General features: G+C 38.4%; 2 protein-coding genes across 3 annotated transcripts in view; one reads left to right on the forward strand and one right to left on the reverse strand.

Annotated features, from left to right (window-relative positions):
* On the reverse strand, positions 1–9248 carry arl14ep (ADP-ribosylation factor-like 14 effector protein). The gene is made up of 6 exons (XM_074622357.1): positions 9037–9248; positions 6882–7169; positions 4553–4748; positions 4320–4448; positions 3161–3201; positions 1–1823 (listed from the first exon to the last, which is right to left on the reverse strand). The coding sequence occupies exons 1-6, from the start codon at positions 9111–9113 to the stop codon at positions 1595–1597; spliced, it is 960 nt and encodes a 319-aa protein (XP_074478458.1). The 5' UTR covers positions 9114–9248; the 3' UTR covers positions 1–1594.
* The window catches only part of nr1h3 (nuclear receptor subfamily 1, group H, member 3), a 20522-nt gene continuing 12558 nt past the window's right edge, over positions 9149–17112 (forward strand). Inside the window, exons 1-3 of one of the 2 annotated variants that reach the window (XM_074622339.1) lie at positions 9149–9280; positions 13629–13823; positions 16318–16400. In XM_074622339.1, the coding sequence (XP_074478440.1) occupies positions 16358–16400 (43 nt within the window). In that variant the 5' untranslated portion in view covers positions 9149–9280; positions 13629–13823; positions 16318–16357. Of the gene's footprint in view, positions 9281–13628; positions 13829–16317; positions 16401–17112 lie in introns of both variants that reach the window. The other variant, XM_074622343.1, reaches the window with a different exon arrangement.

Below are 17112 nucleotides of genomic sequence, written 5' to 3' on the forward strand. Positions count from 1 at the left end.
TTTGATAAATCTTTCAGTTTTATTCAACATGCAAAACAACAAAAAACATCTTTCCAAATTCAAAACCTTTTCTTGAACATTTTTGGTTCAACCACTTTTAAAAAAAACAAAACTATACAACATGCCTCTTTCTCTTATTCATAAATGCCACACGATTAAACCAACTGCACTACAGAGTATATAGTTATGTGAAACCTTTAATCTCTCTTCAACTCTCTAAAGCTTTTGAGTCCTGATGTAAGTTGCGTATTTCAGATGTATTATGATATTGTTTTTCTGTTCTGTAAATAATTAAAGTAGAAAACAAATCAACTAAACAACACAAAATTCAGCAACTCAATGAGTGCGTTTGCATGGACATGAATTACCCGTTAGTGATCTGGTTATCTGAGAATCCCGTTTATGTGTTTGAGCATGTAAACACCATATTCCGAATATGTTCATAAAACAGATTATTAATTTCCATGTAAACACACACACTGGCACAAAATTTGGGATTTCACTTGAGACAGTTGGACGTGAAAACTTTAAGTTAAGTTCTTCCCACCTCTGCAGATGTTACAGTGCAGACATTAAACATGAAGAAAAGAGTATATTAACACAGAATGGCACATAAGAGACATTTTAAAAGGGACTGTTTGTAACTTCTTACACGTATAAATCACCCGGGTCGGTGTCCCATGTGCGCTCGCATATGCGGGCTCAGACTCCAACACAAACTACACGGAAGCACCAAAACCGCAAAGTTATATCTAGTGAAACCCGTCTTGCAAAACAGTGTTGGCCGCGGTCGGAGGACGCGGGGGAGACCGTAGCTTTGGTCTCCAGGGCCGGAGTCTCCGCTCCTCTGCTCCTCTGCCTGCCTGCCTTCACCCAGCTCGCTCCGCCTCACGGTCATGCGCGCTCACTACACACTGCAGAAGACTTCGTAGCTCTGAGAATATCTAGTGAATGTACAGTGGACGTTTGTGCAGAAATAACTGCTGCAGCTCCTCCAGACCAACAGAGGTTTTCCGTGTCTTGTGAAGTGACGGGGCTCCGCAGAGAAACGTTATCGTCTCTGACCGGGTGCCGGTGTCTCCCTCTGGCCGCGGTCAGGAGGCTGAAGCAGGAAAAGCCAACACTAGGATCAGCACTGATTTATGGAGAGACCTCCGTCTGGTCAGCTAACATTACTGCCAAGCAGGTGAAATATAGAGTGATATTGTGGTTTTAGCTGACGTGTGTCACCTCACTGTTTTGAGCGATGCTCGTTCAGGTATATTTAGAGCGAGCAAAGCACGAGCCCGACGCTGACTTTCGTTGACTTAACGGCCACAGGTGTCGCTGTTTACAAGCATTTCTGATTCTTACAAACAGTCCCTTTAACTGAAGAACACAGGAACAGGAAAAAAAAAAACTTGAAATGAGATCAGAACAACATTTTTAAGAGCAACAAAGAGCACATCCTACATTCAGCAGAATACTTACATTGTTCTGCATAGTTTTCTACCACAGGCAGTAGCTTAGTAAAACCTGATAAATATCGGTGAACGTTGTGGACGATTCTTTTAAAAAAGGCATCACAGTTTTTAATGGACCAACCAGAAGCCCTCTAAATGACAAACTTGTTCCGGATGATCTCTCCGCCCTCCACCTCCACCTGCTCGTAGAGCCACTTCCTGTCGCAGCGGCACTCGACTCCACACTTGCGTGATCCGCAGTCTGGGCAGGGGTAGAAGCAGCCCATACAGTCCACATCCAGACAGTCACACATGTCCTTGCTGTTGGACAGCAGTCGGCCTTTGTTGTCGTACACTCTGCTCTTGGCTCCGACGGGCTGTCTGCAAGCACCAGATCAAAGACTGACATTACTGATGGAGTTTTCTTGAAGAATTTTCCCCAGTCAGGGTTTTTCTTTCATTACTGTTTCAGTTTTATTTATATCTGACAGTATAAAATGATCACAGTGGAATATAAATTTACGTCTTTTCATGATTCAGCACAGTCTGCATCCAGCCGAGTCTGACAATGACAATTAATATTATGAAACATTCACTGAGTGACGAAAACCTGGGGACAGTTTTGTCTTTCACATCGTTATGAAACAATGCTCAAATCTACATTCAGATTTAATTAATGTCATTAACCAGACCAGGGCCTAGGGGAAAACCCTGCCCTGTTAAAACTCCTACAGAAGTTAATCCAGCTGTTGTTTTGTCAGAAAGAGTTGCAACATTCTCGTCTGGTCCTACCTTAACTATCGATTCCCTACATACAGCATAATGAGTTACAATAACTCAGAATTCACACACATATTTTACTTTCTTGAAAGACAATGGAAGCCATCTATGCAGTTTTACTCGACATGTCATTTAAACTTCCTCTCTACTGCGCCCCCTATGGCCAGCTGTGGCACTGCACAAACAAGCGAGGAGGTCAGAGGAGTAAAAGTAGAAACAACTAGAATGGCACTCGAAGAGCGCAGACCTCCGCCAAGATGCCCGAGTTCGATTGCCCTCCCTTCTCCGTGCAGCTTGCGCCATCATCCACGTGTATTTTTGTTTATGTTAAGATCAGCTGTACGTAGCGGAGCATCGTAAAACACTTCATTCAAACTGGACAGAAACAAAATAAAACTCACCTAAACCGTCGTCGTTACTCTTTCCAACAATCACCAAGTGTGCTTTGGTCGAACTCAACTGTAATTTCATCGAGTTTAATGTGAAAAAACGCTGAATCTACAGTTGTCCTTCTACTGTACCTATGCTGAAAATATTTCACCTCATGCATATACTGTCTGCGTTTGTTCAGGTATTCGTATCAGAAAATACATCACAAATTACATTATGATCCCAGAAATGGAAGACATGTCGCCATCTGTTGTTTTCTTTTTCTTCTGTGTGTATTTTTCTGTTTATTAAGAAAGTCTAGTGATGGCCCACATTACAAATAACAGTCAGAAGAAGGAGAAGCACATTTTCCTCTTAGACTCAGCAATCACACAAACCTAACTAGTGCCTGAGTGAAACAGCAGCAGGCTTCTTTGTGAAAGGGCTAAATGATGAAAAGAGCTCCGTGTTTCCAAGGACACTTACTGAATTAGAGATAAAGAGGTGAAAACTGTAAAGAAATACTGCTATCACAGTGAGAATGAAGAAACACCCACACACTGCCTCACCTGTCAGACAGCTGTTTTGCTCCACGGCCTCCTCGTCCACCCTGTGACAATAAACAAGTACATTTTATGCAAACACATCCCCACAATAGTTCATGCATTAACTGTACTGTAGTTAATCATGAGACGAAAACAGACATCTGAAAAATGCCAATTCTGGTTTAATGCTCCTAAGACAGCACAGAGATGATCCAATTTAACCCGTGGATGCTGGTGAATGTTTGATTGTAACTCTGACTGTCTCCAGTGATGCCTCTGACAATGATAATATTAATATCTTACTATTCAATTGTATGTGTAAAATAAGTGTAATAATCACAGCAATCTGATCATCTATACATATATATTTTACTCTGATGTATAAAATGATATACCCAAATTAATATTTGTTTTTTTAATTCCATGATGAATATTGCAACTCTCTGCATCCTTGCATAAACTCCCATTATATCATTGATGAAATTTGACTAATACAAAATGAACTCAGCGTCTAACAAAACATTTTTGACTGTTTTTTAAGTCAAAGGGATCAAGGTGAAAGGCATTGAGTAGTAGCTGCTGCTGAAATAACAGGAACATTTGTTTAGTTAAACTGTAACGTCCGGTTGTGCTTGTTACTGTTCTCATTAGGGCTGCAACTAACGATTATTTTCATTGTCAATTAATCTGTTGATTATTTTCCCAAAGATATTCAGTTTACGGTCATAGAGGAGTAAGGTAAAGCTTCTTAAATGTGAATATTTTCTGGTTTCTTCACTCCTCTATGACAGTAAACTGAATACCTTTGAGTTGTGGATAAAACAAGACATTTGAGGACGTCATCTTGGGGCTTTGGGAAACACTGATCAACATTTTTTCACCATTTTCTGACATTTTATATAGACCAAGCAACAAATCAATTAATCAAGAAAATAATCAACAGGTTAATCGACAAAGAAAATAATCGTTAGTTGCAGCCCTACCTCAGTTTGTTGTGTTTTAAGGATTAAAAGTTGTTGTTTTTTTTGCCCATTTACTATTTAAAACTATTAAAAAGGTATCTTTCAAAAAATAATTGGATGTGATGTAAAGCAAAAACAACTAGTATGATAGTATGATACTTTAAAAAGGTGAACACAACATCATCTACCCACACTGCAGGCAACGCTAACAGGAAACTCACCCTCATTCCTCCTCTTTTGTCTCTGCGTAGACTGACGGCCTCTCTCACTCGGTCTCTGTCTGCTTGTGTTCCAATCTGATTGGCGACATTCGTCTCCTTTGGTACCACCCCTCTTTTACGAAGTTCAATCTGTGGAATATTCACAGTTGTCTAGTCACTTCATATAAAATACAACAGGATGACTTGTTTAAACTGTTGAGTGTTAACTGAGAGAAGAATGGTTTGTTTTAGACCTTAGATGTATCCTGTCCCTGGGAGAATATGGTGGGCACCGCATCCTCCCTCAGAAACTGTTTGCCATTGTAGTCCCTGAAGCAGTCGGCCCTGAAATGCTCTGAGCAGAGGCAGGTGTTGGCAGTCGGGATGAAGTTTTTCATCCCAAGGCTGTGCACCCATTTGCTGGCAAGTTGAGGTTTGCTGAGTGGGAACCTAATACACAGAAGAGAGAGGAGATGGTTTCTAACCTGGCTGCATCACATCTGTTAAGATAATGACTAACAACCTGGTGGTAAACTGACAATCAAGTAGATGAAAATATGTCTTAAACACTGTAAAAATGTTTGCAACTGATCTAAGAAGCCCCTAACTTTTGATATGTGGCTGAAGGAAATGTATTAATTAGATTCACTATGTCAAACAGAAAGATACTTTCAGAAAATCTTCAAAAATTAGTGAATGGTTAATGTTCTAACAGGTTAACTGTGTCATATATCAATACCTTGTAACTTATGTGATAAATGATGTTAACTTTTCCTCTTTTGTGTTACTGTTTGTCTCTTTCGTTGTTCTTTCCTTCACATTTGTTGTTTGCTCTGCTGTATTTCTATACCGCTCTTCAAAATCAATAAACAGATGTTAAAAGAAGAAGAAATATTTGCAACTGGACACAGTTATGGCAAAGATCATGCTTTATCAGTTATATGAAGCATATTTATACGTTGCCTTAACATCTGGCCAAGTTGTTTTCCACGATCTGTAAATTACGTAATCTTTTTTTGTATGTTGGAAATGTTCAAGTGGACATATGCAATTGTCTGGAGCATCAACCAGTGAACAAAATCTGATGCAGTAACACTGATGTACTTTATTTCAAGTAAGTACATCTGTCTGTCTGTCTGTCTGTCTGTCTGTCTGTCTATCTTAGCGATGCACCGATTTATCCGCTGCACATCGGTATCGGACGATTTTCACCTCGTTGACTGCAATCGGCCTATCGGTAAATAAGATGACATTCACCGATGGCAGTGGCCAATGTTTATGTGTTGTGTTGCATTCATTTTGTGCCGTCTAACTGTTGTGTTGTTAGCTGCTGACTAAATTACATTTAATTTATGATTCACAAAATGTTTTTGTTGGGCTATGTAAATACTGAAAAATAACTTCCTCTCATTGACTGATGGTCTACACGTGTTGCATTCACTGCCCTGATATGTTAACATAACAATGCATCTCAGTTGGTGGTTTATTTCAGCTTTCTTGTGTAATGATGTTGGAATCTGGCATTAATTTCGTGCTGTTCAGGACTTCTCGTCTCATGTTGGTGATTCATCTTCTTTGCTTTTTATGTACTTCATCTCCAGCGTCGACCTGTGGGGTGTCGTGGGTCTGAACACAAGCGTCTGTTTCAGCAAGAAGAAATGTCTCTAAATAAGTTTATTAATTTGATACTAATGATACACTCACTGCATATTGTCATTTAATTTTTTAGTAATGTCCAGAAAGAAGTGACCATCAGCAGCGGGTTGTATAGAGGCTAAAGGAGCTTTTGAAGCAATTACTTCCCATGTGAAAGAAAGCTTGTTTCATAAATTTGTACAATTTAATTTGACTCAATATCTTTCTATTCTATCAATACATAATGCCTTCAGTTAGACGTGTAAGTGCAGGTTTGTTACTGAGTTATTGTTGAGTCGATATTGATGTGTGCACCTGATACACACAGTTCAACTGGCTGACATCAGGCTGGTTTAAGACAATGATACGTGATGACAGCAGTGAACAGAGCTGCAACAGGCAATCTTTAGTATGTATTATTGTATTTTTACTCCAATTTAATATTTTCTTAAATAAATCAAACATGTTCATGGGTGTTAAGACTGTATGCTGCTATGTATTTGCATGTTATTAGGCTGTGTATTTAGGACCAATTTAGCCAAAAGATAAACTGTAGTGCATTTAAGTAAGGCTAATATTTGTGGTTTATATATTGAAAATAGAGAGCTCAGTGTGTTAGCTAGCTGTTTGTAAAGCTAGTGTAACGTTATGATTCAGCAAGAATACATACTAACACCAGAAGAGATGCCTCACGAGGTAACTAACTGTACGAGGTCGTATTGTCTTTTAATGAATGGTAATACAAATAAAGTTATTATAGCTAACCTTACGAGGACTAGCATTTACCTTAACTCTGATGAACATAGTAATGTTACAGTAAGATATTAAATCGATACGCAAATGTTGTTTAAACATGACCTTAAAGAGGAAATATCATCAATGAAAGTAGCTAATGTAAACGCAAAGTTCATTTAGCTGTACAGTAAACTTCAGCCGGTGCAGACTTACCTGTAAAACCGGATTTCCGAGCCTTTGACAAACTTGTTGTTGCAGCCTATCGCCGCACAGATAACGGGCATTGCGTCGTTTTGGTCAAAACTGCGCAATAATGTCAAAGATGTGCTGAAAACGACAAGAAACAACAACAACCACAACAACCACAACCACACCGGTGTGTGATTGTTTTCTTTCGGCTTCTTCTTCGTGCGAAGATACAAATGTACATCCGCTTCAACTTCCGGTTTCCTCTTGGAGGAATCTGCCCTCCAGCGGCGGGTCAGAGCATCATCCTCCTCACTGTCAGAGAACAAGAGGTGAACATCTGGGAACAACTGTACACTTTACAGGTCTGTGCCAGAGCTATAAACTTTATTATATAGATTACACACTGATTTAGATGTTTTTGGTTGGAATCTAAAATGAACCATATTTCAAACTATTTCTAAATGTTGTTATGTACAAACTGAGATGGCTTGAACAGACAAAATAACACATTTCTAATGTTTTCCTGTAGCCTACTGTACATACATTTACTTAGTGCACAGGTACAGTTTTCCGGCACTTTTTTTTTTTTTTTTGCTATTCATACTACAATTCAGAGGGGAAATGTGCCTGACAGGGCCCATTCTTTCTATGTAACTATTCCTTTTTGAATGTATTTTGCTGATTATACCATAGATATAATACTTTCACACTTACTTAAGTAACAGTTTGAATACATGCCTTTTACTTGTAATTGAATGTTTTCACAATGAGGTATTGCTTAATTAATTATTTATATTTATATAAAATATTTTATTTACTTAAGTAAAAGTAGTAATACTACAGTGTAAAAATACTGTGTTACAACAAAGTAAAGGTCGTGCATTCAAAATTTTATTAAGTGAAAGTACAAATGTACTAGCATCAAAAAATAGCCTACTTTAAGTGCAAAAAGTACTCTTATGCAAATGGACCATTTCAGATTAATATATACTGTATTATATAATAACAATAACAATAATAAGCATCATCATCTTAATAATAATACATTATTTGATCATATTATAATAATTATATATATATAATTCAAATAAGCCCCACCTTCTGCAACATTAAAGTGATGTACACATGTAATGTACATCCACTCGGCACAACACAAAGCGCCTGGGTCAGTCCTTCATGCTGGTAGCCATCAGGCTCCACAACCAAGGCTGACCCCCATATGACAACTATGAGGACTTTAAGAACTTTTAACATGCACTATCTGCAACCATCTTGGACTCTGACCACTGGCACACTTTACACTTACTTTACATTATACATCCTATATACCACTTTATAGACTGCACATACGTACTTACTACATTTATTTATTGTACATACTACATTTATTTATTGATTAACTGTACACACTATGTTCACCCATTCACTCTGTATCTTTTATATCTCTATTATTGTTTTTATCATTTGTGTATACCTTTAGCTGTCCTGTGTTTCACTCTGTTTGCTGATGTTGCTGCTTTGACACCTGAATTTCCCTCCGGGGATTAATAAAGGTTCATTTTATCTTATCTTATCTTATCTTATGTTATTATCTAGGGTTAGAAATTAGCACCAGCCACCAAACAAATGCTGGTAAAATATGCAAATGTTCGCTAGATTTGCTTCCCTCACCAGCCAATGGTAATCTATTGTAGTGGCTGGTATATTTTGGAGTCCACCAACTACAGTGGCAGGTAGGAAAAAAAAGTTACTTTCCAACACTGATATTAACCACATAATATATAACATAGAGTCCATCTTACTTATTTCCTCCACTATACATCCTATATACCACTTTATAGACTGCACATATGTACTTATTACATTTATTTATTGCACATACTACATTTATTTATTGATTAACTGTACACACTATGTTCACCCATTCACTCTGTATCTTTTTATAACTCTATTATTGTTTTTATAATTTTTGTATACCTTTACCTCTCCTGTGTTTCACTCTGTTTGCTGATGTTGCTGCTTTGACACCTGAATTTCCCTCCAGGGATAAATAAAGGATCATCTTATGTTATCTTATCTTATCTTATCTTATCTTATCTTATCTTATCTTATCTTAATGTAGCACAACATTTGCCTCTAAATGTAGAAGTATATGTGGAGTAGAAGTAGAGTAGCCTACCTCAGAATAGTACTTAAGTTCAGTGGTGGAGTCCTGCCAGCTCCCTGTGAGTCAGTCCACCGGGCATTAACCCCCATGTTGACTCTGTTTCCTGCTGCGCAGCCTGACGCCTGAGCAGAGCCTCCATGAATCACATGATAAAGCTACGCTGACTGGCTAGCTAGCGAGCTAACATGCTAGCTGCGGTTGTCAGAGGCGCTGTCAACAGCCGCAGACGGACGGAGTAACAAACCCCAACTAAAGAGTAAGTAGCAAACTCGGGAAGTCTCCGGCAAGTCAACCAATGTACCCTTTGTGTCGTGTGAGTGTGTCAGCCGTGCTGTGTGGAGAGATCAGAGCTAGCGGAGTGTAACTTGTCTGAAGGGAGTTGCTGTAGGGTGCGGGGGTGTTGGGCTAACCAGACTGGCCTTGTTTAGACCGACTAGGAAGCTAATCTCACCTCACCTTAAACATTCACCTGTACAGTTTAACACTAACTAACGCTGTGTGAAGGTTAGAGAGGTAACGACTAGTATCATCACATACACGTATTGTTGCTAACTTCATGTTTACAAGCCCAACTCGTAGGCTAGCCAGCTACATGTGTGTGTGTGTTAGTTAACTGACTATATGGCTGGTTGACTGAACTAACTAATGTTAGCAGGAAGTCTGTTACCAAACTACAAACAAGTATCAGCAGTGTCAACACAAGACGCGCCTAATGTGTTTGAAGTTGCAACAAGCTCTTTCAAGTGTTACCTAACATGATTGCGACATTAACGGTCACTAGGTAAAACAACCAGCCACCCAGGCTCACTGCACATTAGCTCACTTAGCCTGACTGCCAGGCTGGGACAGGTAGGCACAGACACTCTTGCATCTTTTCCATTGCTTAATATACCTGGTTGTAAGTGTGCATATGCCTAAACAAACTGAAAGCCCCTAAATATCTCACCTACACAAGTGGTTTCCTGTGTAACTCACTGACTTGGCATCTGTTGAACCTGTTGTCAGTTAGGGCTGTGTATTGGTATCATCATATCATGATACAGGGGTAGCTGTCAATGTATAAAGAATGCATGGCTATTATTACACATAAATATACAAATTGACTCATTGGATCCACAAGAGTCTCAGCTTTACAGTGATACCCAATTTATGTAATCCAAGACTGTTTAGGGACCCCAGTGTGCAGAAATATTCAAATACATCATTTTAGAATAGGTGAAAATAACACATTTATACTGCATGTGGTTATCATAGTGGGCAAGTGGGCATGTCTGTAAAGAGGAGACTCGTGGGTAACCACGGTCAAGGGACCTCTTTGAAAATGGCCATGCCAGCGTTATTTAGCCTCCTAAAGACAAGCTAGTATGACATGGTCAGTACCAGTAGATTCCATATATATGGAATCATATATTGAGGTCAGAGGTCAAGAGACCCCTTTTGAAAATGGCCATGACAGTTTTTCCTCGCTAAAATTTAGCATAAGTTTGGATTGTTATTTAGCGTTCTTCCCGACATGTAATTATGGTTGGTAAAAGGGATGCACCGATACAGGATCGGATATCGGGCTGATACTGACTCAAATAGCTGGATCGGATATCGTTGACAATGGGGCCGATCCAATAAATTAAATTCTATGTTTATATACTATACACATTATATAATGGACTCTGAATTCCTGTTTAAGTTTTGACCATTTTTTTGCGGCATTAAAAAGGTTGCTGATGTACTATTTATTATTTTAATACTACATAACAATTCAGTGGTCATCTATGTATTTATCTGTTACATTTTTTATGTTACAAAGTTAGGAAAGCAATGTTTAAGTCAAACGTGATGTTGACTTATATATAAATAATGAACCCAGTCACTTCCACACAGCGAGGCATACGGCTTATTTATTAAACACTGATATCAGATCAGTACTCGGTATCGGCCGATACCCAAAGCCCAGGTATCACTATCGCCACTAGGAACGGTATCAGGACTGGAAAAGTTGGATCAGTGCATCCCTAGTTGGTACCAATGGATTCCTTAGGTTTTCTAGTTTCATATGATGCCAGTAGCTTTACTCAAGCTTTAAAACCCGCAACAACCCTTCAAAAAATAGTAATAGTGGCAGGGTCCGCCGGCGGGCCGTAGGGTTTTTAAGAGGTTAATTAAAAATCGATACAGCATTTTGGGGAATCCATACAGTATTGCAAAACATAACATTTTGATATTCAATTTTTTCGATATTTTCTTACACCCCTATTGTCAGTGCAGCAGATGTCAATTACATCTGTTTCATTTTGATTAGTTTGGTGACTTCCCAAATTTCACATACTTCCCAGCAAAGTCAACCTGAGCAGAGGCGTCTCTAGTCAGAAGAAGTGAAAACATCAGGGTGGGTCTGCAAGGCGTTTTGTCACTGAATGTACTTCTTCTTCTTCAATGGGTGTATTGGTGGGAACTTTCATTAATTTTGGAGCCTGTGACTCCTGAAATCACTGACTCTTTGCTTTCACACCAAGTTGTTGCTGAGTAAGGTGGTCCATTTTTGTTTCACCGGAGAGGGTAACACCCGTCGGTACTCTGAGACTTTTAGAAAGGGACATTTCCCACTCAGTCATGCTGACTGTATTTGTATACTGATGTTTGGTTTACTGACTGGAAGGCCTTTATGAACACAGCGTTCTCACAATCACTAACCCCGCCAACATGGTTGCTGACTGTGACAGTAACTGAGACATTGCTGAACTTTTTTCAACATTAAACATTGCTTTCCTAACTTTGTAAAACAAAATGTGACCAATAAATACATAGATATAAATTTTAAAATAAGAAATTGTACACCAGCAACTTGGTAAAAATTATAAATTGGTCAAAACTTAAACAATAACTCAAATTACAATATATAATGTTTACAAATATAGAACTGATTGAATAGATTGTCTCCATTGTCACCAATACCCGATCCAGCTATTTGAGTTAGTATCGGCCCGATATCTGATCTGGTATTGGTGCATCCCTAATTTGAGGAGCTCCAGCCAGTCTTTTTTTTGAGCATTTCCGCTTTGAAAATGACTAAATGTGTAATTGATTATCTAAATTGTGCTGATAGTTGCTAAAAAATCTAAATCTATCGTATGTACTTTTCTATATTATGTCTATCTCAATATAGTCTAGGCCTATATTTATTTATTTATTTCTCTAATTGCATTTAAAAGTTGTTAAAATGAGTAAGTATCAGTACTTTTAATTTGTCAAGTATTTAATTCACACAGGACTATACAAAAATAGGCTTTACCATGACTGTTTATTTATTGAATTACCAGAAAACATACTATATCATGACATATATTGTTATCGTGACATGAAATTACCTATATCATGATAGAAGATTTTTGCCATTTCGCCCAGCCCTATATTTCCAGTTTCTTGTTTAATAAGCAGTCTAATTTGGGGTGTCCGCAAGATATTGCCTTGGAAAAAGTACAACATTCAATGTGGTTGAATTATAAAATTGTTGGAGCAAACTGAGGTTTGACTAGTTGTGTAAGATAAGAACTGGTCCTATCTTTTAAGTTAGATGCTAAGGTGTAATATTGACTATAGAAGATTATTATGACTAAACCAGGTGTATTATGAGTATTGTGGCTTTTTGTAACATACTGTGCAAGTAGATTATATACTGTACAGTAGGGCTGCAACTGACGATTATTTTCGTAGTAGTGGTGTGCGTGTCAACTCGCTGTCGGAGATAAGAGAGAGCAGAAAGTGCAGCTTATACTCGTGTAGCGAGCGTAACTGTGGAAAATGAGTATTGAAACCGTTTTTTAAAAGTCAGTATCGATACGTCAGTATTTTTGGTAACAGTACTGTACAGAACATGTCAGTGATGATTGTGTGAGTAATAACATGAGATTTAGTTTACGTTTTTTAAAGTTTAAGATTTTAAGATTGAGAAAAGGTGTTAAATATATGTATAAAAAACATATGGTGTTATTCAGTGCTTTATTGATTTTGTTGGTGTGTTCATTTCCTGTCTAGTACTCGATGAAAACATGCTCGTGGACAAAGGTGACTGGCTGATAAGATGTAGGGGACATTGGACTTGTACAGAGTGATCAGCGTTGGGATGACATGAGATTACAGACAGAGTACTGTAGACATGCTTTACAGCCAGTCACCTAGTAAAACTTGATACCTTTTAATTACCAGACCTATTGTTTGTAAAACCGATTTTAGAGCTTGTTTTAACAGAAATCAAACAAGCTTGGACTTATGTTCCGCTCTGCTGACATTTGACATATTGATTTGAGGTCAGACATGTTCTAAATCTACCTAAATGTAATATTGTTTTTGTGGCAACGGCCTTTACAGATTGGGTTATTTTTTGACGGAACTGGAGAAAAGATAGGGTTACCCTTAGGTGTCTGTGTGGTTTGAGGCTAAGTGAGTAAAATGGGCTGCTTAAATAGTCAAAGAGGAAACAGACTGTAGCACCACAGCCCTGTGGGGATCAATGCAAATGACCAATAGTAACCTCTTGTGTTCCCTCTTTCACCCTCCCTCCCTCTCTCTCACTCTGTGTATTCCCTCTTGTCTCCCATTGGGCATTGTAGAAAGGGACTCGTCTTCTTTCCTACTTCAAGATATCGAGTCATTAAATTTCCACCCAATAAGTCACAGGGGTTTTGGCATCCTCAAGGCTCATCGGCCAAGCAAGTCCTCCATCAGCGTGGGGATATCGACGGGCTGAGGTTGTGGACTCTCATGGGCAGGATGGATAGACGATAAATAAGACATCAACTTCAGAGGTAAGGTCAGTCCAACACTGTGCCTGTCACAGAGTCACTGTTGCAGTTTAATTTGAGCTAAATGAGGCTTTGTATCAAAATGTTGTCCTTTTTGTTTGTATTCAGGCATCAACTGATGTTATCTAGAACAAAAATGCTTTGCTTGGTTGTGTTTAGTGGAATAATATAGGCTATATTGAATAATCCAGTAGAATTGAATTCTGTCTTGCTGCTAAATGCTGCTATGGATATTTTAAAGGCAAACGTAGTGTTAGTCATAGTCATATTTTGCCTCTTATCACCACCTGTATGGAAGCTTCTTTCTTAGACTGCTGCAACAATAGCCGCTTTGCTGGTTTACTATGGTATCTTGAAGCTTATCAGTGGGGCGTTGAAAATGACTGTCGTCACTGCTATCGTGGCTTATTCATATTTTTATTATGGGTAATTAGAGACAGCCACATTTACACAGTTCTTTAATTTTCTTTTATCTGTCTGGTGTTGAGCTTGACCTTCCTTCATGGTTTTTGTTGTGACGGTCCTGAGTTATCTCTGCCGTAACTTTTTGTTCTAATACTTTTATTCTAGTACTTGTATTATCAGCTTTTGATTTCCACAGTTGACAGAACAGTTGCCATATTTAAGTTGTTAGTAACTTGAGTGATATTGGGTAATTATATCTCCTATTTTAGTGACGGAAAAGTGACATCACAAGTGGTTGCATAATGCAAAGTTTGTTTTTGGTTCCCTCTCCGGTTCTCTGTCTCTGAACAACACACGCTCGGGTATACATACAATGAATGGGACTTCTAGCAAGCAGCTCTTTAGATAATATTCATAGTGATAGACTAACATTAGCAAACCACATTTAGATTGTGCATTTGTAGTGTATTTAGAAAGGTGAATTATAATAGAATTTACGTCCTGCATCCCTGAACTGATTTGTAGTCTGTCGGCTGTCAGATTACAGACATTTTTGTCTGCAGATGCACAAAACAAGGTAAGTCTGGAAACAGCTCTTCATTTTTGAGAATGTTTATAGACGGTCTGAAAAGTTTTGGAAAACGATCGGAAGATTTCCCTTCCTGTTTTGTCTAGGGCTGTCAATTGATTCAAATATTTAATTGCGATTAGGTACTGCATTTAGCTTTAAAAAAAATTTGCTCAAATCATGACATGGCAAACTGCAGCCCAACAGGCAACAACAGCTGTCAGTGTGTCAGTGTGCTGACTTGACTATGACTTGCCCCAAACTGCATGTGATTATCATAAAGTGGGCATGTCTGTAAAGGGGAGACTCGTGGGTACCCATAGAACCCATTTTCATTCACATATCTTGAGGTCAGAGGTCAAGGGACCCCTTTGCAAATCGCCATGCAAGTCTAGTTTTGTTTGTCTGTTTATATTCCATATAATGTTTTTAATAAGTTGGAACATTAGCTTATATTTTATAAGCATAAAGTACAAAAGTGATTGTCAGCAAAGGCAGCAGAACCTCTGTGACACAGTCTCAACATAATAATGGGCAATAGGACTTTTCTTTCTTTTATACTGTGTACAGTATCTCTGCCTGTATTAGACCTCTGTGGTCTATGTTCCAAATCAATGAGCATGACTTCTTCACGGTAATATTGCAGGATTTTTGCATCATTGTGATCAAGTACCTTAATTTGTCAGCTCATTCACTGTATTTTACTGTAACAGACATTCCATTATCCACCCTACTTATATCAAAGAGGGTAGACTAAATATCAAAAACATCCCAAAGTATAACACAATACAGCTGATCAGCACCCGAAACTACAGCCCCTGAAATCACTATAAAGTTGAATGAGCTCTGCTCTAAAGCAGCTTAAACAAAAACTGAACATTATAAGCTTCATGAAAGTAGGATTTATTGCAGTACTGTTGTATTAGACAGCATTGGCTTTAGTTAGGTGGACCTAATGAACTGGCAATTGATATAATACAGTCATGAATTTGTCATAAAATGAGTATTTAAGTACACTGCTGTATTTTATCACATAATAATAAACTTAGATCTTTGTTACAAGTTATTATTTTTATTTGTCACAGCAAATTGCAGACAGTCTATATTTTTACACCGATGTGTCCGTCTCGCAGGCTGGTTAAGAATAGCCATAAATCATGCATGTGTGTTTGTGCTGAATCAGTTTCCTGAAATGCACGCATATGTGGCACATGACAAACTTTCATTTCTGCTTTTACAGCCTGTTGGCTGTCCTGTAAACGCATTTACATAGACAGGATCTCAGTTGATTCAAAGACATATTCTAGATCTTTCTAAGAACTGCGTTATGCGGTGTGAGATCATAATAATTCCCTTACAAGTGATGTAAATTAACCACATCCCTGTTTTAAATGTGACCTACATGCATACAGTGTCAGCAAGTTTAAATTCTTTCCCTTTTTATTAATAGGTCTGCTATTTGATTCAATTATACTTGTAAAATTGCCATCATAATTGAGTGTGATTGTTATTGTTCTTGCACAGGTACACGTTAATTTCGTAATGACAAGCTGCTGTGCAGAAGATGTCCACGCTGTCTGTGACCGATATCCCAGATGTTGGTCATGGTAAGAGGAACCACTTCTGTATGAGTCCATCAAACTGAACAGGGTTCAGTTCTCTCAGTAAAGCTTTGTTTTACTAAGACTGCAAGTTTTTATTTTGGATTCTTTTTATTAAGTTTTCCAACTTATGCATTTACTCGTCACAACACGACACGTATCGCAACAATTAACATCACAGCTGGAGAAAATACACTAAGCCAAAAGTACAAGTACAAAAACAAAACTGCCAAACACTCTGAGGGTGGGGGTAGGGGTTCAGGGTTCAACTTATACTTCCTGCTTGGATACAACATTTTGTTCAAAGTAGGAGAGGAAATGTCTTTACTGAGCCTCTTATGGAGTACTTAAGTTTTCCAGGCTTGAGATGTGCCATAACACTTTCCACCCATTTACAGTGTAATAGTAGTTTGTCAGATTTCCAGTGAATCAGCACCAACCGTCATGCCACTATGCCAGCAAGTTTGTATCATTTTCTTGTTGTACGCTCTAAGAGTAGTTATCCAGTCTGGTCTTTTTTTATTCTATCATGTATTATGTAGGGCTGTCCCCTCTTAATCGATTGGTCGACTAAAGCCAAGTTCACACTACACGACTATCAAAATCGTCACATCTCTGTACTGTTCGCACTACACAACTTACTGTCTTGCAATCAGGAGTCTAAGTCGTTGCGGTTTTCACAGTACCTGACTGACTGGCGACACTGGGTCAAACACTA

The sequence above is a fragment of the Sebastes fasciatus genome, chromosome 2, assembly GCF_043250625.1.
Source record: "Sebastes fasciatus isolate fSebFas1 chromosome 2, fSebFas1.pri, whole genome shotgun sequence".
Lineage (NCBI taxonomy): Eukaryota > Metazoa > Chordata > Actinopteri > Perciformes > Sebastidae > Sebastes > Sebastes fasciatus.

Coding starts and splice junctions, on each gene's coding strand:
- arl14ep (XM_074622357.1), bottom strand. CDS start 9,113: ATGGGGGTTAATGCCCGGTGGACTGACTCACAGGGAGCTGGCAGGACT. Junction 4,749..6,881: donor TCGGAAATCCGGTTTTACAG/GTAAGTCTGCAC, acceptor TCTGTGTATTAG/GTTCCCACTCAGCAAACCTC. Junction 3,202..4,319: donor ACAAAAGAGGAGGAATGAGG/GTGAGTTTCCTG, acceptor TTATTGTCACAG/GGTGGACGAGGAGGCCGTGG.